This window comes from Mastigoproctus giganteus, chromosome 7 (assembly GCF_048544385.1).
Source record: "Mastigoproctus giganteus isolate SK-2022 chromosome 7, ASM4854438v1, whole genome shotgun sequence".
In the NCBI taxonomy this organism is placed as follows: Eukaryota; Metazoa; Arthropoda; class Arachnida; order Uropygi; family Thelyphonidae; genus Mastigoproctus; species Mastigoproctus giganteus.
In genome coordinates this window covers 41139753-41160798 of record NC_143581.1, presented here as the reverse complement: position 1 = coordinate 41160798, position 21046 = coordinate 41139753, and the positions used below count along the sequence as shown (strand labels likewise).

The 21046-nt window shown below is 36.1% G+C and overlaps 1 protein-coding gene across 2 annotated transcripts in view; it reads left to right on the top strand.

The window, feature by feature from the left end:
• vir (VIR_N domain-containing protein) overlaps positions 1-21046 on the top strand; it is a 346195-nt gene that overhangs the window by 203777 nt on the left and 121372 nt on the right. For both annotated transcript variants that reach the window (XM_090377624.1, XM_090377623.1), the window contains exon 24: positions 12271-12343. In XM_090377624.1, coding sequence (XP_090233750.1) covers positions 12271-12343 — 73 coding nt within the window. The remainder of the gene's footprint in view (positions 1-12270; positions 12344-21046) is intronic.

Below are 21046 nucleotides of genomic sequence, written 5' to 3'. Positions count from 1 at the left end.
AAAAGATACTAGCAGTCGTCTCATCTGGAAAAAAATTCGGCAATTAAATGGGAAATATCCACCTCTTCCTTCTCCCATTTTAATCAAAAATGGACAGGAAATTTCTTCCTGTCAAGAAATAGCTAACGTCCTTGCAGAGAATTTTTACCAAACATCTGCCACGTCAGCATATAGCAACTCCTTTCTTAAAATCAAAGCTTCAGCAGAAAGGTACAAAATAAATTTCCATACTTCCCAATATATTGGCTATAATCAACCGTTTAACCTATTTGAACTGCAAACAGCATTAAAGAGATCACCTAACAGTGCAGCTGGACCTGATGGTATATATTATGTAATGCTGGAACATATAAACAGTACAGCCTTGAATTTACTATTAATGTTCTATAATCGGATTTTTCTTGAGGGTACGTATCCATCTTCCTGGCATCATTCCATCATTTTGGCCTTTCCTAAACCAGGAAAAGATCACACATTTCCAGAAAATTACCGACCTATTTCTCTAACTAGCTGCCTAAGTAAAATCCTAGAAAGAATGATACACAGACGGCTTACCTGGGCTCTTGAAACTAAACAACTGATGAACAACAATCAGTTTGGTTTCCGACAAAACAGATCCACTTTAGATCTAATGGTGAAAGCCGAGACTAACATCCGCAATGCTTACGTCAAAAATGAACATCTTGTAATGGTAAGTCTCGATATAGAAAAGGCTTTCGACACTACCTGGAGATACGGCATATTGAGAGAGCTTCATTCCATAGGATTGCGAGGGCACTTACCAGAATTCGTTAAAAATTTTCTTCAACACAGAACCTTTCAGGGCCGCTATCAATCTGTACTTTCCCGGTCCTACACTCAAGAAGAAGGTATCCCGCAAGGATCAGTACTGAGCTCTACCCTTTTTTCACTTAGACTGAATACCATAACACACAACATCCCAAATACTGTAGAACTATATATGTATGCTGATGATCTAACTATATCTTGCCGTTCCAAAAATATACATACCATTGAAAGACAGCTGCAACTCTCTATAAATAAGTTGGAGGCATGGGCAATGCAGAATGGATATCGTTTATCAGACCAAAAAACAATTGCAGTTCACTTTTGCAAAAAACGTAAGCTACACCCAGAACCAGAACTCAGATTAAAAAACCATTTGATCCCTCTCACCAGTAATTTCCGTTTTTTAGGCCTAATATTGGACACCAAACTGAACTTTATTTCACATATCACACACCTCCGAACTGTCTGTCTAAAGAAACTTAATATACTTAGGTCCATTTCTGCTATGACATGGGGAGCTGATAGGTACACTCTATTACATTTGTATCGTGCTATTATCAGATCTCGTTTAGACTACGGTGCTATTGTATATGATTCAACTAGGAAAAGCGCATTAATCAGACTTAATACCATCCAACACAGTGCCCTTCGAACTGCTCTGGGCGCATTTAGAACATCCCCTGTTCAGAGTCTGTATGTAGAGGCACACGAACCTCCACTTCACCTTCGAAGGAAAATGTTGCTTCTAAATTATGGAGCTAAAATTCAGAGCCTTCCAGACCATCCCGTTCGACCGTTGCTTTCCAACCCTGAGTGGACAACGTTCTATAACAGTAAACCGAATGAAAATAGACCAACTGGCATGAGACTAAAAGATTTGCTTCACACCTGGAATATTGATTTTGATAACATACTTAAAGAAAGCGATATTCCTGATCCACCCTGGTCTGTAAATCTCCCTCACTGTGATACGCACTTTCAGCAATGGGGAAAGAACTCCCTGGCAGATGAAAATATCAAACAACTACATAAAGAACATACCCTCAACAATATACAAAGCTACCAAATATATACAGATGGCTCAAAAACAGATTCTACAGTTGGTGCCGCAGCTGTCTTTTCATCTTTTACAGTCTCCATATCACTACCAGTTGAATGTAGCAGTTACACTGCTGAGTTATATGCAATTAAACTAGCCTTACAGAATATTAACACTATCCACAATACTAGCAGTATAATATACACTGATTCTTTGAGTGCAGTGTCTGCTTTGGGTAATCAGTTTTCAATATCACAACCAATCGAAAAACAAATCATTTGCTACTTAAACCACCTACGAAGTAGGAATCATAAAGTGAAATTCTGCTGGATCCCAGGGCATTCTGGTATCTTAGGCAATGAGAGAGCAGATCAGGCAGCCAAAAATCCAAACAGTACAACACCAGCAAATTATAAAGTACCATATAGAGATTATTTGAAGCATATAAAAAAAGTCTATATGTTTCAGTGGTCAGAAATATGGAAGGCACAAAGTAATAACAAGTTGCTCCAAATCAAAAAAGAATCTGCGTTATGGATTTCCAGCTTTAGACAAAATAGACAGGAAGAAGTTGTTCTAGCAAGACTAAGGATTGGACATACTCATCTAACCCATATGTTTCTACTCATGGGGGATGACCCACCTCGATGCACGCATTTTTCACTACCGCTTACAGTCAAGCATATACTTTTAGATTGTCCTCACTATTCTCCTTTCAGAAGAATTTTCCATTCTCAATCACAACTACAAGAACCGTTATCGCTTAACCACATGATTGGCAATAGTGCTAACCTAGCTACACTCTATACATTTCTGAAGGAAATACATATATATGAATTCCTATGATGCCAAAATAGAACATATTATATTACCTTAGAATAATAATGTAGGACCTGGCACATTTTGGCCTTAGTTGCCCTTGTGCCTTTAAACACCAATACCAATACCAATACCTTTTTTGAGTGAAGAGCCATTTTTGAGAAAAAGAGAGAATCCGAAGAGCCGCACCTCAGCTCGAGCTGGGAGGAGTTGGGGGAGGCGAGAGTTTTTTAAGAAATGGAATAGAGGGGGAAGTTGTTTATTAAAAAAAATATATTTTTTTTGAAATATTATTTATTAATACTGAAAAAACGTAACAAACATCCAATCAGGTACAAATTAATGTGACTTTTGCTGATGAACTTCTTGAGCAAGTCTCTCAACAACATGCAAGTATGTCGTAATTAAACATGCTCACATTGTTCAAACGACGGTTTCTTGATTTATTTTTAATATAGTTCATGTTCAAAATTATTTGCTCACAGAAATACGTCTAACCAAAAACTGAGAGAAATCCAAACGCAAATCTTTTCAAATTTATATATGGGTCCAGTAAGCTACTCCATGCATCAAACACAATTTGGTCTACATTTTAAACTCATCTATCGCTGTCCATTTGTGTAGAATTGCAAGGGCAGCCTTTTGCCTCTCCAAATCCTCAATTTCAGTTTTAAAACATTTTAGTCTTGCCTCCACGTGTCCTTGATTTTTAAGTCCTCTCACTTCATGTGAGCTGTAAAGTTAAAGAACCACAGTTACAATTTGCAAAACTTAAACCTTTCTTCGTAAGAGTACTCCTTTGTTCCATTCACTAATCTTGTTGCCCTTCTCTGTACTTGTTCCAGCAGCTCTACATCCTTCTTGAAATGAGGCCTCCAGACCTGTATACAGTACTCAAGGTGTAGCCTGACCATTGCCTTATACAAGGGAATAATCACCTCCTTATCCCTGCTAGAAAAATTCCTGTATATCATTGATAATGACACCATGAGCTACTCTTGCAGCCCGTCTGCACTGGACTTGGACTTGGAGATTTGGCATCTTAAAAGATTTGCATAGCCTTGGTCTTAGAGGGCATTTCCCCATTTTTATTAAAAACTTTTTAGCCAATCGATCTTTCCAAGTTCGTGTGGGATCCTAACTTTCTCGTTCCTTCAGCTAAGAGGAGGGAGTACCACAAGGATCAGTATTAAGTGTCACGCTTTTTGCCATCAAAGTAAATTCCATCACAGAACAACTTCCTCCAACTGTAAACAGTGCCCTCTATTTTGATGACTTTAGCATATTTTGTCAATCATGCAACATGAGGGTTATTGAAAGACAACTGCAAAAAGCCATTGATCGCCTAAATTCGTGGGCACTGCAGTATACAATTCGGCCAGAGACAGTGTACTTCGATGGCTGGATCCTGTCCATCATCAGGCTCTCCACATCGCTATTGGAGCATATTGAACATCTCCTGTCCAGAGCTTATACGTCGAAGCAAACGAACCACCGTTATTGCTCCGACGCAAGCAGTTGTCTCTAAAGTATGCTTTAAAACTGAAATCCCTGCCAGACCATCCTATGTGGCCATTCGTTTTTGAGCCACGATGGGGAAATTTGTACAACACCCGTAAGACTGCCAATCGTCCTTTTGATATTCGTCTCCAAGAGCTACTCAATGAACTTAAGATCAAGGTAGACAAGGTTGCCCAAACACCAAAGCAACCCCTTCCACCCTGGCATGCTCATGTTCCAGCATGTAACTTGTCCCTTAAAAATTGGGGAAAGTCAGACACTCCATCATCTGTCTACTTGCAGCTTTATTCAGCACACCGAGCTGAACATTCTGGCTTCGTGCCAGTTTACAAAGACGGCTCGAAGTCAGAATCATGTGTAGGATCTGCTGCTGTCTTTACAGACACCACTACATCGGAGCAGATTCTCTCTGAATGCAGCATATTTACTGCAGAGCTGCAGGTTATAAAGTTAGCCTTGGATCACATTAGTAAATGCCAATACCAACGGTTCATTTTATATTCCGACTCTCAGCATGTTACAGGCTTTAATAACTGCGAGATATAATCCTCATCCGGTTCTGTCTTGCATTCAGCAGAAGATTCACTCTCTCCATGAACCTGAATACGATATCCACTTCTGCTGAATTCCCAGCCACATTGGGATTAGGGGAAATGATTTGGCTGACACTGCAGCCAAATCAGCAATTCCCAATAATAATCACTGCCTGTCAGTCCCCTATACAGACTATAGGCAAATAATACACCAAAAAATATACTCCCAATGGCAGGATTCGTGGAATAGACAGACTACGAATAAATTATATCGTATAAAGCCTGTAATTGAACAGTGGCAGTCTAGTCTGTGCAGGAATCGTAAGGAGGAAGTTGTTCTTGCCCCGACCCGCATAGAACATAGTCATTTGACTTATTCGTATTTGCTGAGGGCTGATTGATCCTCCTATGTGTGAATCCTGTGACACAATTTTATCAATCAGACACATTTTAATTGACTGTCCAGTTTTTAGCAATATACGTTTTACTGCTTTTAACCATCTGACTGAGCCATAAACATTCAGTCAGATTTTATCCGACAATGATCATATCTGCTATTTTTAGCTTTTTAAAATCAGTAAACCTTTTTACTCATATTTAAAAAACCTACCTTGTTATTGTTACTTGTTTATTGATATTTGTCTTTTACAGTTTATACTTGTTTTTATACCTTGACTTAGTGATCTAATTCATTAGGCCACTGAAAGTTTTACTTTTTTATGACCAGGTTTTGGCGCATTATAGCCTTAGTTGCTAATGCACCAATAAAACCCAACCAACTAACCTTTTTCATTTTCCACTACCCTGAGTATAGTACTACACAGTTGGTACAGTAATGTGGGATTACTGTGATCCATATGCAGCACCTTGAATTTGTCAGTGTTAAACTTCAGCTGCCATTTCTCTCTGTGTGCCTTATTTTTTGTAGACATTGTGGTAGCATACCTTGATTAGCATCACTATCATTAATAATTATAGAAAACAACAAAAACAATATATCCTGGTAGACGTTAGTCTACAAAGAGCTGTGTCAGTTAATAACCACTTTCTGTCTCTGAATTCTCCCACTGAACCATCCCTTTATTCATAGTAGTAACTTGCCTTTTATGTGGAACATTGTCAAAAGCTTTTCTGAAATCTAAGTATATGATGCCAAAATTATTTTTTGCATCTATTTCCTTTGTTACTGCATCATAGTATCCAATCAGATTACCACAGGCATTTTCATTTTTCAGCTGTGGTACCACAGCCGGTAATCTGGGATTACTGTGATCCATATGCAATGCTTATTCCATATTATTCCTGCTTTGGCTCTCCTTCTCCAAAGAATTATTTTATCTTTGAATGCAGAGATTTTGTCATTAGTCATGAAAAGTATTGTGTTTTCACCTTGAAGTGATAGATTCAGTGTGTTCAATTTGTCAAATATATCGGCAAGGTATGCAACCCCTTCTGAATTATAATCACTAGACATAAAGTCAGTGAATCTCTGCAGTTTATATCAGTTGTTTTTCCTTGTGGCTTCAGCTTTACAATCAGTAAGTAACATCACAATTTCAGAGTGTAATTAGCACTTTGCCTAGGCTGCATAGCCTAGGTAAAGTGCTGAGAATGTCATCAGCACTTTACCTCAAAATGTGCAGTCATATTCGCTGCCCATTTCATTGCAAATCTGCCAGAAAATCCTTGTATTTAATCCACTAGATTCACATAATTGATGATTTCTGTTATGTCTTAAAAATATCTTTCATTTTGCAGAAATGTTTTTTACAGCTAAATTTTCCCTGTGGAGTACACAGTGGCTACTTGAACCAGAAGTATGTGCTACTGCCTTGATTCTCCTAACTACACCTGAAATGGAACCCTGCATAGTCTTGGCACCATCTGTACAGATATCAGTACACTTCTTCCAGTCAAGTTCATGAGCAGAAAAAAGCTGTCAATTTTTTTCTAAAATATCAGCTCCTGTTGTAGTCATTTTCAAATTGTCACAGATAAGAATGTCTTCACACAGCTTACCATTATACAGGTATCATTGGTGCTCTCATTGAGTTGCAAGGTAAGGCGGCAATATAAGTCTACAAATGAGTTCATTGAGAAGATTGGCTATGCAAAGCAAAATTCTTCTTTTTACAGTGTCATTAGAGAGCGGCACCTGTTTTATTTTTGCTGATTTGTTGGGTTCGCATATTGCCTTGCACAGGTCAATAGTGCATGGCATTATCAAATTTTATTTCACATTGTCCAACTATGGTTGGACAGTGTGAAATAAAAATTAAAAATAGTTGCACAGAAAAACCACCATGTTGCTCTAGTGTAAACTCACAATGTAAAGCATTTCTGGGACTTGTATCTACCGTACATCTGTATTTTTAAGGGAGGAAAATAACTGAAGATTGGCTGTATATTCACTTTGATATATTTGGTATTCAGTTGCCTAATAATTTTTGTAAAGAACAGGATATGTCAGTGAATATTTACTGTAAACACAGTTTCTCCTCTCATCTGGAAATGCAATAAAAGAGTATTTTATTGGAATACTAATTACAAACAGCTACCCCTGGAGGGGAATACAGCTGCTGTTTGTCAAGCGCTTTACATTAGTTACAAAATAAATTTTATGTAAACAACATCACATGACATCCTTTTGTCAACTAGAAGTTGCACTTAGGATTGTAAAAACTGCTAAAGGGCTAAACTAGACAAAAATATACATTAACTGACAAGTGATTTATGGAGAAATCATATGGCTTCACTGCAACACTATGATAGGACATACAGTTTGGTTTTGATTTAGTTTTCTCAAAACACGATAAATCTAGGGCATCAAATATAAATACATGGTAAAATCAATAAAATTTCACAATTAGCTGATAAATATTTTATTAAAAACTAAACACCTGAAAATCCCCCATTTTTGGATGCAAGGCCCGAGGTAACCATAACCCCAGCAGGTATGCATACTCCCAGTTGAGAACCACGGCATTAGTCTATGAAGTTCTGTGTCCATTAATAACCACCCTGTCTTCTCCCACTGGACCATCTCTTTATCCATAGCAGTAACTTGCCCTTAATGCCACATTGCTCTAATTTGTACAGCAGTCTTTTATGTGGGACACTGTCAAAAGCTTGTCTGAAATCTAAGTATATGATATCAAAATTATTTTTTGCATCCATTTCCTTCGTTACTGCATCACAGTATCCAATCAGATTGGTCAGATCAAGATCGTCCCTTAAAAAAATCCATCTGTGACTTCAGTATGACTGTATTCCTATCTAGATGGTCCTGCATTACTTCTTTAACCAGTGACTCCATTATTTTCCCTGGGACAGAAGCCAAGGTCACAGGCCTGTTAATTACTTTTGTCACCCATTGATGATCCTCCTTGTGAATTGGGGTTATATTCACACATCATCAGTCCATGAGAGCCTCTCTTGAATTCAGAGCTACTTCCATGATTATAGCCAAGGGTTTGCTTATCTCCTTTGTTGCTTCCCTTAATGACACTAGCTAACAAAAAATATTTTTTGTTATACCTCCATAATGAAAATATGTGATTCTGGAGAAAATAAATGCGCTGTTCCGAAAATCACCATAAAAAGTCTCTATCGTGTCTATATTAAAAGATGTACCAATGTTTAATGTTAAAATAAAGGGATATATGTGTATCCTGAAAAAGGCCTCTGAGGTTGGGCAAATTCATATCTTAGCAATAAATAAACTCATACACCAACCATAAGAATAAGTATTTTACTGTAACTGAAAATTTACAAATTAAAATAAATAAAATTACTTTTAAAACTACAAATAATTAAAACTACAAATTAAAATAAATAAAATTAGTAATTTTATTTATTTTAATTTGTAAATTTTCAGTTACAGTAAAATACTTATTCTTATGGTTGGTGTATGAATTTATTTATTGCTAAGATATATATGTGTATAATTTAAGTTTGTAATACAAGTGTAAAAAAAATTATGCTTTCTCTATAACTCATTTCACTTCAGAAAAAATAAGTCATAGCGAAATAGTTATATTTCAATAATATACACCGATGCGCCAAAACATTGTGACCACCTACCTAATATGATGTTGGTCCATATGCAGGCAAAACAGCTCATACTTGGTGAGGCATGGATGCTACAAGATTTCTAAATGTGTCTTGTGGTATCTGGTACCAACACGTAACCAGCAGATCCTTTAACTCCTGTAAGGTATGTGATTGAGATGCCGCAGATTGGAGTTGTTGTTCCAACACAAACCACAGATGCTTTATGCAATTGATGTCTGGGGAATTTGGAGGGCAGGGCAATAACTGGAAGTCTTCCTCATGTTCCGCAAACCAGTCTCGAACAATCTGGATGCTGTGGCATGGCACATTATCCTGCTGAAAGATGCACCGCCAGAGGGGAAGACCTTTGCCATGAAAGGACGTACCTGGTCAGCAGTGATGTTTAGGTAGGAGGTGGATATCAGAGAGTGCCCGGCACATGGATGACTGGACCCAGAGTATCTCAGCCGAACATCGCCCAGAGCATGACAACGTTGCCACTGGCTTGTTTTCGTCCCACAGTGCATCCAGGTGCCATCACTTCCCCAGGTAAATGACACACACGTACCCGGCCGTCCACATGGTGCAACAGGAAACATGATTAATTGGATCAGATGACCTTCTTTCATCGAAACTGGACTCAAGGTCCAGTTTCAATGCTTGTGTGTTCATTGTAGGCATTGTTGCTGGTGAACTGTTGTTAGCATGGGCACTCGGAGCAGCCTGCGATTACGCAGCCCCTTTTTCAGCAGGGTTCTATGTACTGTGTGTTGTGACACATTACTCCCATCACCAGCATTCCAGGCGCCTCCGTAGCCAGGTGGGAAGGAGCAGCAGTGCGTAGCACACGTTTCTTGATTAGACCGGGGTTCGAGCCCGTCATCGCCAAATACGGAGAATGCGGAAAGGTCCGGGAATGATCACCGCATATCCCGGAACAATATGGTCTTAGTTGCTAATGCTCCTAAAAACCAAATAACAAACAAATAAACAACCAGCATTCCAATTACTGGTGAGTTGCGCCACAGTGGCCACATACCATTTGGGAAAGCCTTCGCTCACCTCAAGCATTGATGAGCCGTGGTCGTCCAACACCTCGCCGGTGGTTTGTGGGTTTTCCTTCCTCAGACCACTTTCGGTAGATACTAACCACAGCTGACTGTGAACATCCCACCAGCCATGCCATTTCGGATATGCTCCGACCCAGTCATCTGGCCATTACAATTTGGCCATTGTCAAACTCGCTTAAGTCTGCTGCCTTTGCCATCTGAAGAACAAGAGTAACACTGATTAACGGAGTTCAGTATCAGGTGTTTTTTATACCATGTCCCGATCCACGTATGTCCCGTAGTTCACCTGCAGTTGCTTCAATTTGTATAATGACTCGCTGGTCATAATATTTTGACTCATCGATGTGTAATCAGCATTCCTGTAATTTTCCTTAAAAATGTTTGCTACTAAGGGATTTTCTCTTATATTTTTGCTTACTCTCCCTCACAAGGAACCAGCAGTAATCCCCATCATTACAGGATTCCACCGACCTTGGTACCACTTTTCCATCGTGGAAATATCTTGATGAAACCACTCCCTTTGTTCATCACTCGCATCTCCCAGATATTTGTCGAAAAATTTGAGATGGGAATGAAGAAAACGATTCAACGACATTGGACAGCCCATATTTTTGAAGCACTTGAGTAAATTAGACACCAACATTTCATAGTTTTCTTCTTTCCTGTTACCCAAAATAACCATGTAATACCACCTTAAATGATTGCCAAGCTGCCAATTCAACCTCCTTTAACTGAGTTTCAAACACATCATCTTTCAGGAGATTCCTAATTTGGTGTCCTACAAAAATTCCTTCCTTAAGTTTGGCATATTTTAAGTTAGGAAACATTTCTCAAATATGCAAATCCATTACCTTCTTTATCTAGTCCCTTCACAAAATTTTTCATCAATCCAAGTTTGATGTGCTGGGGTGGACGACGAACCTTGTTTGAATCCACTAAAGGAATATATTTTACATTATATTGTCCTGGTATGAACTCTTCCTGCTTGTCCCATTGTTCAACAACATAATGTTCTTCTGTCACACGGTTGTCCTACAAACATAGGAGGAAGATAGATTTACAACCCTGAGAACATGTCACAATCAGTTAATACTTGGAAAACCTTGGCACAGCCTACAAAAATCCTCACCAAAAATTCTAACTAGAAGTCTGATTATGTTTATTACAAGAAAACCAGGGCGAGAATCGATTGCTGAAATTAAGAGAATTAGCTTATATTTGTTAAAATAAATCAGTATGTCATACATTACTGGCTAGATTATCCGAAAATTTCATACTTTGGTAAAACATAACGCCCTCTATATTTAATTTCTGCGACGTGATGTGAAACTATCATGGTGATTTTCGAAATCTACACATGAAAATTGGTTAAAAACAGCATTTAAGTTCTTGGAGGTAAAAACCTTGTTGGCTAGTATATAATTGGATAATTGGTTGGATAGATCCACTCTACTCCAAATGCCTTTTTTATGTTTAGCTTTAATAATTTCTCTTCTGCTCTGCTCTCAGTTATCACAAAATTATTTAGCTCACTGTTAGAATTTGATAAACTTCTAGCATCCCTTTCCCTAAAGAATTCATGTGTGAATGTAGATGCAAAATGCTTATTCAGTTAATGTTAGGGTTCTTTGTGTTATAACTTGCTACATTTATGGAAAAAAAGTTGCAGTAATTTAACAGTCATATGACACCAAGATTCTCCACACACCATGTGAATATCAAATGTCATGGCATTCTTTTTACCTCATTTCCATAATCACAAGCCCTCCACATGTGTGTGGCACAACTTACAGCGACTTTCCCCTTTATCTTGGTCACCTAATTTAATTCCAAAGTATGCAGCATATATTTTTTACAAATTATGTTATGTACCCTGCCTTTGTTTAGCTACAACATAGTGCAGATGTAACAAAATATATAACCACAAGTTTCCAGTCAAAGACACAGAATATGAAAATTATGTTAGAAGCAGATTCTGGTTTGGATGACTATATCAGAGAACAACTGAATGCATAAAAAAAAAAAAAAAAAAAAAAAATTCTATATAGCTACCTGATTTGCAGGTCTCCACATATCTAAACATGTCTGGCACATGTATACTTGTCAGTCACAAAGGAAGTATACACATTACATATACAGGAGATATGTAACTAAGAAACAATTCCTGTTTGTAAAATAGCTGTATGTGGTATATAAAAACAGTTTGGATTTTTAGAATTAACACAAAAAAGTACACCCAGGAACTTGGTGAATTTTGAAAATATCGAAATATATGCAGACAATTGTTATATTTTGGGAAACTATATGCTTTTAGGGTGAATATTGTAATAACTTGCATATTTCTTAACATCTCAACTTATTAAAGTTAAGATGTTAATAGCTACTAAATACTATACATTGTGAATTAAATAAAGTGATTATAATTGAATCACTTCTAAATATTTAGGTACAGTCAGAAGTAGTTGATACGTTACTTGCTTTCACCCAACCTTGCTTAGGATGTGCAGAATCTGAAGAAGGTAATTTTGTTAATTTTGAGATTTTTTTGACATTTTTAATAAATACTTAATATAGACAATGGAACAGTGTCATTAAATTTCTGTTCTCTTAAAATGCTCATTAATATATTTTGGAATTGTGTTCTTTAATTGTTTTAGTTTTGAGTGCATACATAATCAACATTTTGTTCATTGTAAAGTGTTTCATTGCTAGTTACAGTGACAATGCATATAATTTCATATTGTACTCATCATTTTGAATGCAATTCAGTAATGCTTCACATGAAGTTAACAAATGCAGAATATATTTAGTTCTCTATCACTGGATTATAGAAAGGAGTCTAAATTAGAAAAGAATTCTAAATCAGTAGGCACTTATGAACAGTGCCTACTGATTTAGAAACTAACTCATATAATTGCATGTTCTGAGTAAGTGTGCTGACTTACAAATTGCAACAGACTAGCAAAGCTTGTTAAAGTATATAATAGTATTTATTTCATTATACACTTTAACTTCATTCTTATTGTTTTTGGTAGTGCACAGCTTATGAATTAGAAAGGTTTTGAAATTGTCTTTTTCATCTGAGGAAGGAAATGAGAGGCTCCAGAAACACATTTGCTAATTAAAAAAAAAAACACTTTGAAAATCAAAATCAGTTTTTTTTTTTTTTTTTTTTTGTGAAATTACCAACCAAATAGACAATAACTGTAATGGAATATTTTCTAGAAGAAGGGAACCATGCAGTAGATTTCTGCACAGTTTCCTTCTTCTAAAAAGCACTGTGGCATGCTGAACTGAGTTGGCTTCAAATGTTAAAGTAAATTACTAATTTTTAGACCTGGGAAGATATATATTAATTAGAAATCCCCAACTGTTATGGATAAAGGGAACATCATGTCTATTATAACTCCAGATGGCACCTGAAAAGAACTGTACATTACATTTCAGTCAAATGATGTAGTAGATGAAAATGAATGGAATTGTACATGCTCAATGCATGGAATTTAGTCATAATTATTGTTTCCATTAGTTGAGAATAATAGTGTCAATTCAGAAATGCCACAAAACAGCTTGATGGGTAAGAATAGCATAAAAGATATTTTAATGAAATTGGGGTGGCATGCTTGACCAACAGTGATGACTTAATAATTCATGTTTATGTATACTAATCAACAGTTGTCTGGAATTTAAACTAATCACATTTCCAGTAGAGTAGAGTCGACTTCATCAAACAATGTATTTCGGTGAAAAAAAAAAAAAAAAAAAAAAAAAACATTATGCATGTTCCACCTTCTTTCTCACTGTGGGCTTTAGAACATATAAAGAAATGGCTTTATTTGAAAGATTTCTACATAATTTAGCATTAGTAGTGGCAAGCTTATATAGCATCAGCAAAAAAAAAAAAAAAAAAAAAAAAACCCCTACTCAATTAAATTGCCAGAAGGGGATGGACAAATCCTCATCTGTCCATTCCCTCTGATAATTTGTCTAATTCTTCCTTAAATTTATTCAAACTGTCAACCACCGTGACACCAGATGAAAGATCAAGCAATCAATTACTCTCTGACTGAAAGCAAAGTTTTGTTCATGTATCCTATGACTATCCTTTTTCAGTTTAAATTTATGTCTGCTTATGTGTGTCATCTGAGCAGAGTCAGGATATCATCGATGTTTAATTTATTTACTGTATTTAAGGCCTTAAATATTTCAGTCAGGTCTCCATGCAGTTGCCCAGTTTCCAGACACTGGTCTTTTATGGTAGGAGTTAAGTGAAGCCTCCTTTACAGGCAAAATTGTGCATCTAAACTATGAAACTAATATTAGAATATATAAATCCCTTATATGGCCCTTATTCTCCAAATATGGGCAGTATCACTTCACAGATAAGATAAAGATTATTTTTTTTTTAAAGAAAAAATAAAGAATTTAAAGATAATTTTTAAAAAGATTAATGCAAACTTAGTACTTTTATTGGAAGATGTACAGTGATTTAATGAGTTCAGATGGTTTTATATGAGAAAAGTTTAGAAGCAATGAGATAAATTTTTACCCTAATATACCTGTGGGAAGAGTTAAAGAAGAATAATTGCAAGCTATAAAAAAAATTATCTGCACTGTTTGTTCCGGTTAGGGGTCAGCGACATGGATGGAATGCTTGTCAATCCTCCATGTTGATATGCCCAGCCGAATTTTTACAAACTGGCTGGCCAGGCTTAATGCTCTTGGTTTTATTTTGGTGTTTTCCTTCACCGAACATCAGTGAAAACGTTTATTGTATTTAGTAGTCAACAACTTGAACCCCCAGGCCACTCAAAGAGTGCATGCCACTGCACTCTCACTCTTGACCACTCAGCTACGGCGTAGCCTAAGAATAATTGCAAGCTATGATGTAAGAAAATTTTCTTTATTGATACTTATGAAATAAATTACAGAACAAATGTAGCAGTCATTAATATGATTCCAGGGCCCTCTTTACACCATAGGAATGGAATAATGTCATGGCTTTCTTTTTACTACATTTCCACAATCACAAGCCCTCCATGCATGTACAGCACAATTTATAACAGGCCCACCCTTTTTAACCTTGGTCACCTAATTTAATTTCAAAATATGTGACGTACATTTTTCACAAATGCTGTTATATCCAGCCTTTGTTTTGCCACAACATATTTACTTTGCATGTAATAAATTATATTTGGAAAGTGAACACAACTATAAGTTACCATTGTTAGAGACACAAAATATGAAAATCATATTAGAAGCAGATACTAGTTAGCATGACTGCTGAAGAAACATGAGTGCAGAAAAAAAACTTCACAGGTTTATACAGCTACCTGACTTGCAGGTCTTGAGTTATCTAAACATGTTTAGTCATGTTTATACTTGTCATCACAATGGAAGTAGTATGCATATACGTGGAATATGTATCTAAGAAAACAGTTACTATTTGTAAAAAAGCTATACGTGATAGGTAAAAATGGTTTGAGTATAATTAGCACTAAAAGTAGACCCAGAACACTGAATTTTAATTATTAGCACTAAAAGTACACTCAGAAACACCATGAAACATCAAAATCTATGCAGACCACTATAATTTTAAATTTAGGAATTTCCTTACTTCAAAGGAAAAATGTGTGCAGATTTGAGGTAATATTTAATGGTCTGTTGGAACATTAAATGGTCCAACAGACCTTCAACCAGTCCAACAGTCCCTCAACCAGTTTAACCTCTAATTCCTTTTCTCTTATAATTTGAGGGTTCTCATAACCTAGTAGAAAGTTGTGTTAACATGTGTAGTGATCTTGAAATTTGTGTGAGGCAATAATAAAAAATTTTCTTATTGCCTCATTAGAGCATGGAATTTCCCAGAAAATTTTCATTATTTTTGTATGTCGAGAAACTTTTCTTTAAATTCAGCTCCCCTAGCTGGATTATTCTCAGTGATGCAATTTTGGAATGGAAAACTTGCATGGTGAATCTTTCAAATTCTTACTGAAGTTTGGAGTACGTTTAGCTCACTTAAATGGTGTACCATATGAATTTCGGGAGGTTTGACATAAAACTGACTATTTCTGTGCCACCCCTGAAATGATTCTATTTTCTTATTCCTGTGATACATTTGGGTGCCTCCACTAATTTTCCTGAGTAGTTGTGACTGGTAGCAGTTCTTCATTCCATACAATTTGTTTCACTGTCTTCTCGCCACCACAATCATTAATTTAATGAAAAAACTTTCAAGCCTACATGCCAGTAGGGCTCCTGAGGTTGATGGCATTTTAATCTTAAGGGAGGTGGCAAGTGAGTGCATTGAACCAGCGAATTAGCCAGCGAGTTATAAATTACTGGAATAAATTACCTATATGGGTGGTAGAGGCTAACAGTTTGGGGAAATTCAAAGGTCAGCTGGACCTGAGGGAGGAGGGAAATGCATAGGTTGTCCATTTCCTTTTCTCTTATTAATTATTATTATTATTTTTTAAATTTTCTTCTTATTATTAATTTGTCTTTATTCTTATTAATTTATTTTTTGTTATTTTATTATTATTTTTATTTTTTTTGGCTGGTGCAGCATAAGCCATAGGCTTCCTTGCACCATGTGGCCATTACTAATACTAATCTGGCAGTGGGTGCACCCTGGTTTGGTGCAGTAGGAGTTGCCCTTTCCCTGTCAGGTGACAAACTTTGTTTTTTATTTATGGTAAAAGTTTTGGGATTTTTTGAATTCTGCTTGCAGTGTATCAATATATCATCTTTTCTTAATCAGTTTTATTTTTTAATAAGAAAATTAAATATTTCACAATCCCTGTTTTTTTCAGACATTATTTTAAAAAAAAAACAATGAGTAATAAGTAATAAGAAGAAATAATAATAATAAGTAATCAAAATATTAATACTACTGAAGACAAAAAAAAGCTACAGCTATAATATAAACAGAAATTAATAGTTGCTTCCATTTTCAAGTGCAGACAGGAGTTAAGAGTGAAATTTTAGGGAGTAAGAATATTTGCTGATGCTGCAAGGCAGTGTAAGGTGGATTAGAAAAGGTAATAATTATGATGAGTATAATGAAAAACTATCCAGAGAAATAGTGGTCCATTAAATCAGAATGGCTGCTTATGTAGGACTTTTGACTTCCCAGATAGTGACTGGAATTTGTGGGTTGGTCACTTACACACTAGCAAGATTTTTATGGATTTATTATATGATTGTTTTCTGCATCAGCACGTTAGATAGGTAACAAAGGAAGCAATAATCTTGATCTGATTATCAACAGTGACTCTTTATGAATTAAGAGTCTGCAAATAAAAGAACCACTAGATAGTAGTGGTAATAGAGTATTGATGTGGGATTTATTTAAGGATATAACTACTGTCAAGGGCAAAGGAAAGAGCTTTTTCTTCCATAAAGGTGACTACAATATTCTCAGGTAGCTTTTAAATTCTATGCAGGTGGATCATCTGGTGATGTTACCAACATCAAATTCTTAATTGAAGGTATTCAGGGAAGTAATTGTAGAAGCTACTTTTATACCAGTTAAGAGATACTGTTCAAGACTTATACCTAAATGGATGTCATATGAACTGATGAGATTTGTGGCAGAGATGGTAATAGTGTATTGATGTGGGATTTATTTAAGGATGTAACTACTGTCAAGGGCAAAAGAAAGAGCTTTTTCTTCCATAAAGGTGACTACAGTATTCTCAGGTAGCTTTTAAATTCTATGCAGGTGGACCATCTGGTGATGTTACCAACAGCAAATTCTTAATTGAAGGTATTCAGAGAAGTAATTGTAGAAGCTACTTTTATATCAGTTAAGAGATACTGTTCAAGACTTATACCTAAATGGATATCATATGAACTGATGAGATTTGTGGCAGAGAATCAAGGTACACAGGATGTGTATAAATGATCAGGTGATACGGAGGCCTACAGTAGATATAAACTAGTCTGCATTCAAGTCCCAAAGGAGGCTATGCAAGATAACGCAAATTATAAGAAGCCTCTGGTAAAAGTGCAAAAAAAAGCAGCAAAGACTTTGCTGCTTTACAACAGAAGGAAGGGGATGAATCACATCCCCTTCCTTCTATTGTTTAACCTTTGGATATGAATGGTTTAACTGTTAATGATCCTGCTGAGGTTGCCGGCAAACTGAATACATGAGGAATAATTAACAAATGAGGAAATTTTTAGGGATAGAGATGCCAGAAGTGAATCAAATTCTAACAGGAAGTTGATTGATTTTTTTGATAACCATGAGAAAAGGTGGGAAATAAATTGAAGCTAATAAATTGAATGTAAAAAGGCACCTTGGCTAGATGAGATCTATCTAGTTATATTAAGGGAGGTAAGCAAGCCCTCAGCCATAATCGTGAAAGCGTTTTTGGAATCAGGAAATGTCTCTATGGAGTGGATGTTATCCTTAAGGAAGAATATCGTTTTGAATATTTTCGTTAGATTCTTTTAATTGCATTAATTTGATTTTTAATTGTTTTAAATTGATTTGAATTGTGTTAAATTGATTATTTAATTATTTATATTTTACTCTAATGTACCGGTAAGTTGTCGATTTTTTTCGTTTTTTCTGTTTTAATTTCTGGAGGGTATCATATGGAAGTGTTCTACGTACTATATTGAGGTAAACTCCTCTTATTATTTTACTAATATTATTATCAACGTAGAACATATTGAGTATTATAGCTCTCGGTGAAGACAGGATATTAGAGCTGGAAAAGGAATTAGAAAATGTGAATTGGAATATCATCGGTTTGGCTGAAACAAGAAGAAGAAATGAATCACTTATAAGTTTATCAAGTGGAAATCTGCTGTACACCAATGGAAACAGTGAAAGGAGTGAAGGTGGAGTTGGGTTTCTGGTCCATAAAGATTTTAAAAACAACATTTTGGAATTCAAAAGTACATCACCAAGGGTGTCAAGACTAATACTCAAGATTTCTAAGAGGTACAAGCTAAAGATTATAACGATTTATGCACCAACATCGAGCCATGATGATGAAGAGGTTGAAGAAATGTACACTGAAATTGAGAGTCTTCTAAATGAGCAGAAAACCCACTACACTATTATTATGGGGGACTTCAATGCTAAGGTTGGAAAAAGGCAAAACAGTGCAGAAAGAGGAACTATAGGAAATTTTGGAATTGGTGAAAGAAATAAAAGAGGTGAAAGACTTGTGGAATTTGCAGAATCTCAAGGAATGTCAGTAATGAACACTTTTTTCAAGAAAAGGGTGAACAGAAAGTGGACATGGAAGAGTCCAAATGGATTAACAACTAATGAAATCGACTTCATCCTCACTAACAGAAGATATATTGTGAATGATGTTACCGTCCTGAATAAGGTAAATGTTGGAAGTGATCACAGAATGGTAAGATATACACTTGATATAGATGTAGGAAAGGAAAGGAAAAAACTGACTCGAGTAAATAATACAAAGGTCTTTGAAATAACAGAGGAGGAGAAAAAGCATATGTACTGGAACTTAAGAACAAGTTTGAGCTTCTGCAGACTGCTGAGGACCAAGATATCGACGAGGAATATTACAACTTTCTGAAAGTGATAAAGCCCAAGAAACCTATAGGGAAACAGAAATCCAAAGAAGAAAAAATTAGTCAAGAAACACTTGTCATGATGAACCAAAGACGACAAATGAAGAGCAAGAAAACACTGACAGGGAGAAAATTGAGTATACTGAGTTATGCAAAGCCATTAGAAAGAGACTCAGAGAGGACATAAGAAGATTTAACACGAGAAAAGTAGAACAAGCATTAAGGGAAAACAAAGGATTTAAATCAGCAGCCATGAGCAGTAATACAGAAAGACAAATGATACTGAAACTGAAGAATAGCAATGGTGTACTTATAAACAGCAGAGAAGGCATAATTCAAATAGCAGAAGACTACTATAGAGAATTATACAAGGAGCGAGGGAATGATACCAGCAGTGGGGAAGATGGATTGCAAAGTAGCAACACATACGACATACCCGATATTCTTCCTGATGAGGTAGAACATGCATTGAAGAAAATGAAGAATCGGAAAGCCCCGGGGGAAGATGAAGTTACTGTAGAGTTGTTAAAATTGGGAGGAAGAGACATAACACAAAAACTGGCAAGGCTCTTCACAAAGTGCATTAGAAAAGGTGTGATGCCTAAGCAGTGGAATAATGCAATCATAGTTTTGCTGCATAAGAAAGGAGATAAATCAGAAATTGGAAATTATAGACCAATTAGCTTGTTATCCCATATCTACAAGTTGTTCACAAGGGTCATTACTAACAGATTAGAAAGAATACTTGATGAGAATCAACCGAAAGGGCAAGCTGGCTTTAGGACAGGATTCTCAACTATGGATCACCTTCACGTAATATCACAGCTAATGGAGAAATCAAATGAATATAAAACACCATTATGCCTGGCATTTGTGGATTATGAAAAGGCATTTGACTCCATACAGCATAAGGCAATGTTTCGGGCACTGGAAAGACAAGGCATAGATACTCCATATATTATGATTTTGAATAAAATATATGAGAGTGCTACATCCTTTATTAGACTAGACAAAGACAGTAGCAAATTTAAAATCGAGAAAGGAGTTCGACAAGGAGACACAATATCTCCGAAGCTGTTTACTGCTGCTCTTGAGGAAGCTTTTAGAAGATTAGACTGGTCGCAGAAAGGAGTCAATGTGAACGGAGAGTACCTAAACCATTTACGATTTGCAGATGACATTGTGGTCATAAGTCACGATCCCAAAGAATTAGAGGAAAATCTTAATCAGTTATGCACAGTTAGTAAGGATTTTGGACTAAAGATGAATATGGCTAAAACAAAAGTAATGATGAACAAGTATGCCACGGAAAGGGAAATAATGATTGAAAGAGCAGTAATTGAAAAGGTGGAGTCATATACTTATCTGGGACAAGTCATTGGCTGCAATAATGATAAATGGCTGGAAGTCAAGAGAAGAATAAATTTTGGATGGATAGCATTCAGGAAATATAGTCACATACTGAAGAGAAATATCCCAGTTTGTCTGAAATGTAAAATAATGAATCAATGTATACTCCCCACCATGACTTTGGAAGTGAAACGTGGGCACTCACCAAAAGAATGGAAGAGAAGCTAAGAACTACACAGCGAAGAATGGAACAAATTATATTGGGAATCAGACTGTTAGATAAGAAGAGAAACACATGGATTAGGCAG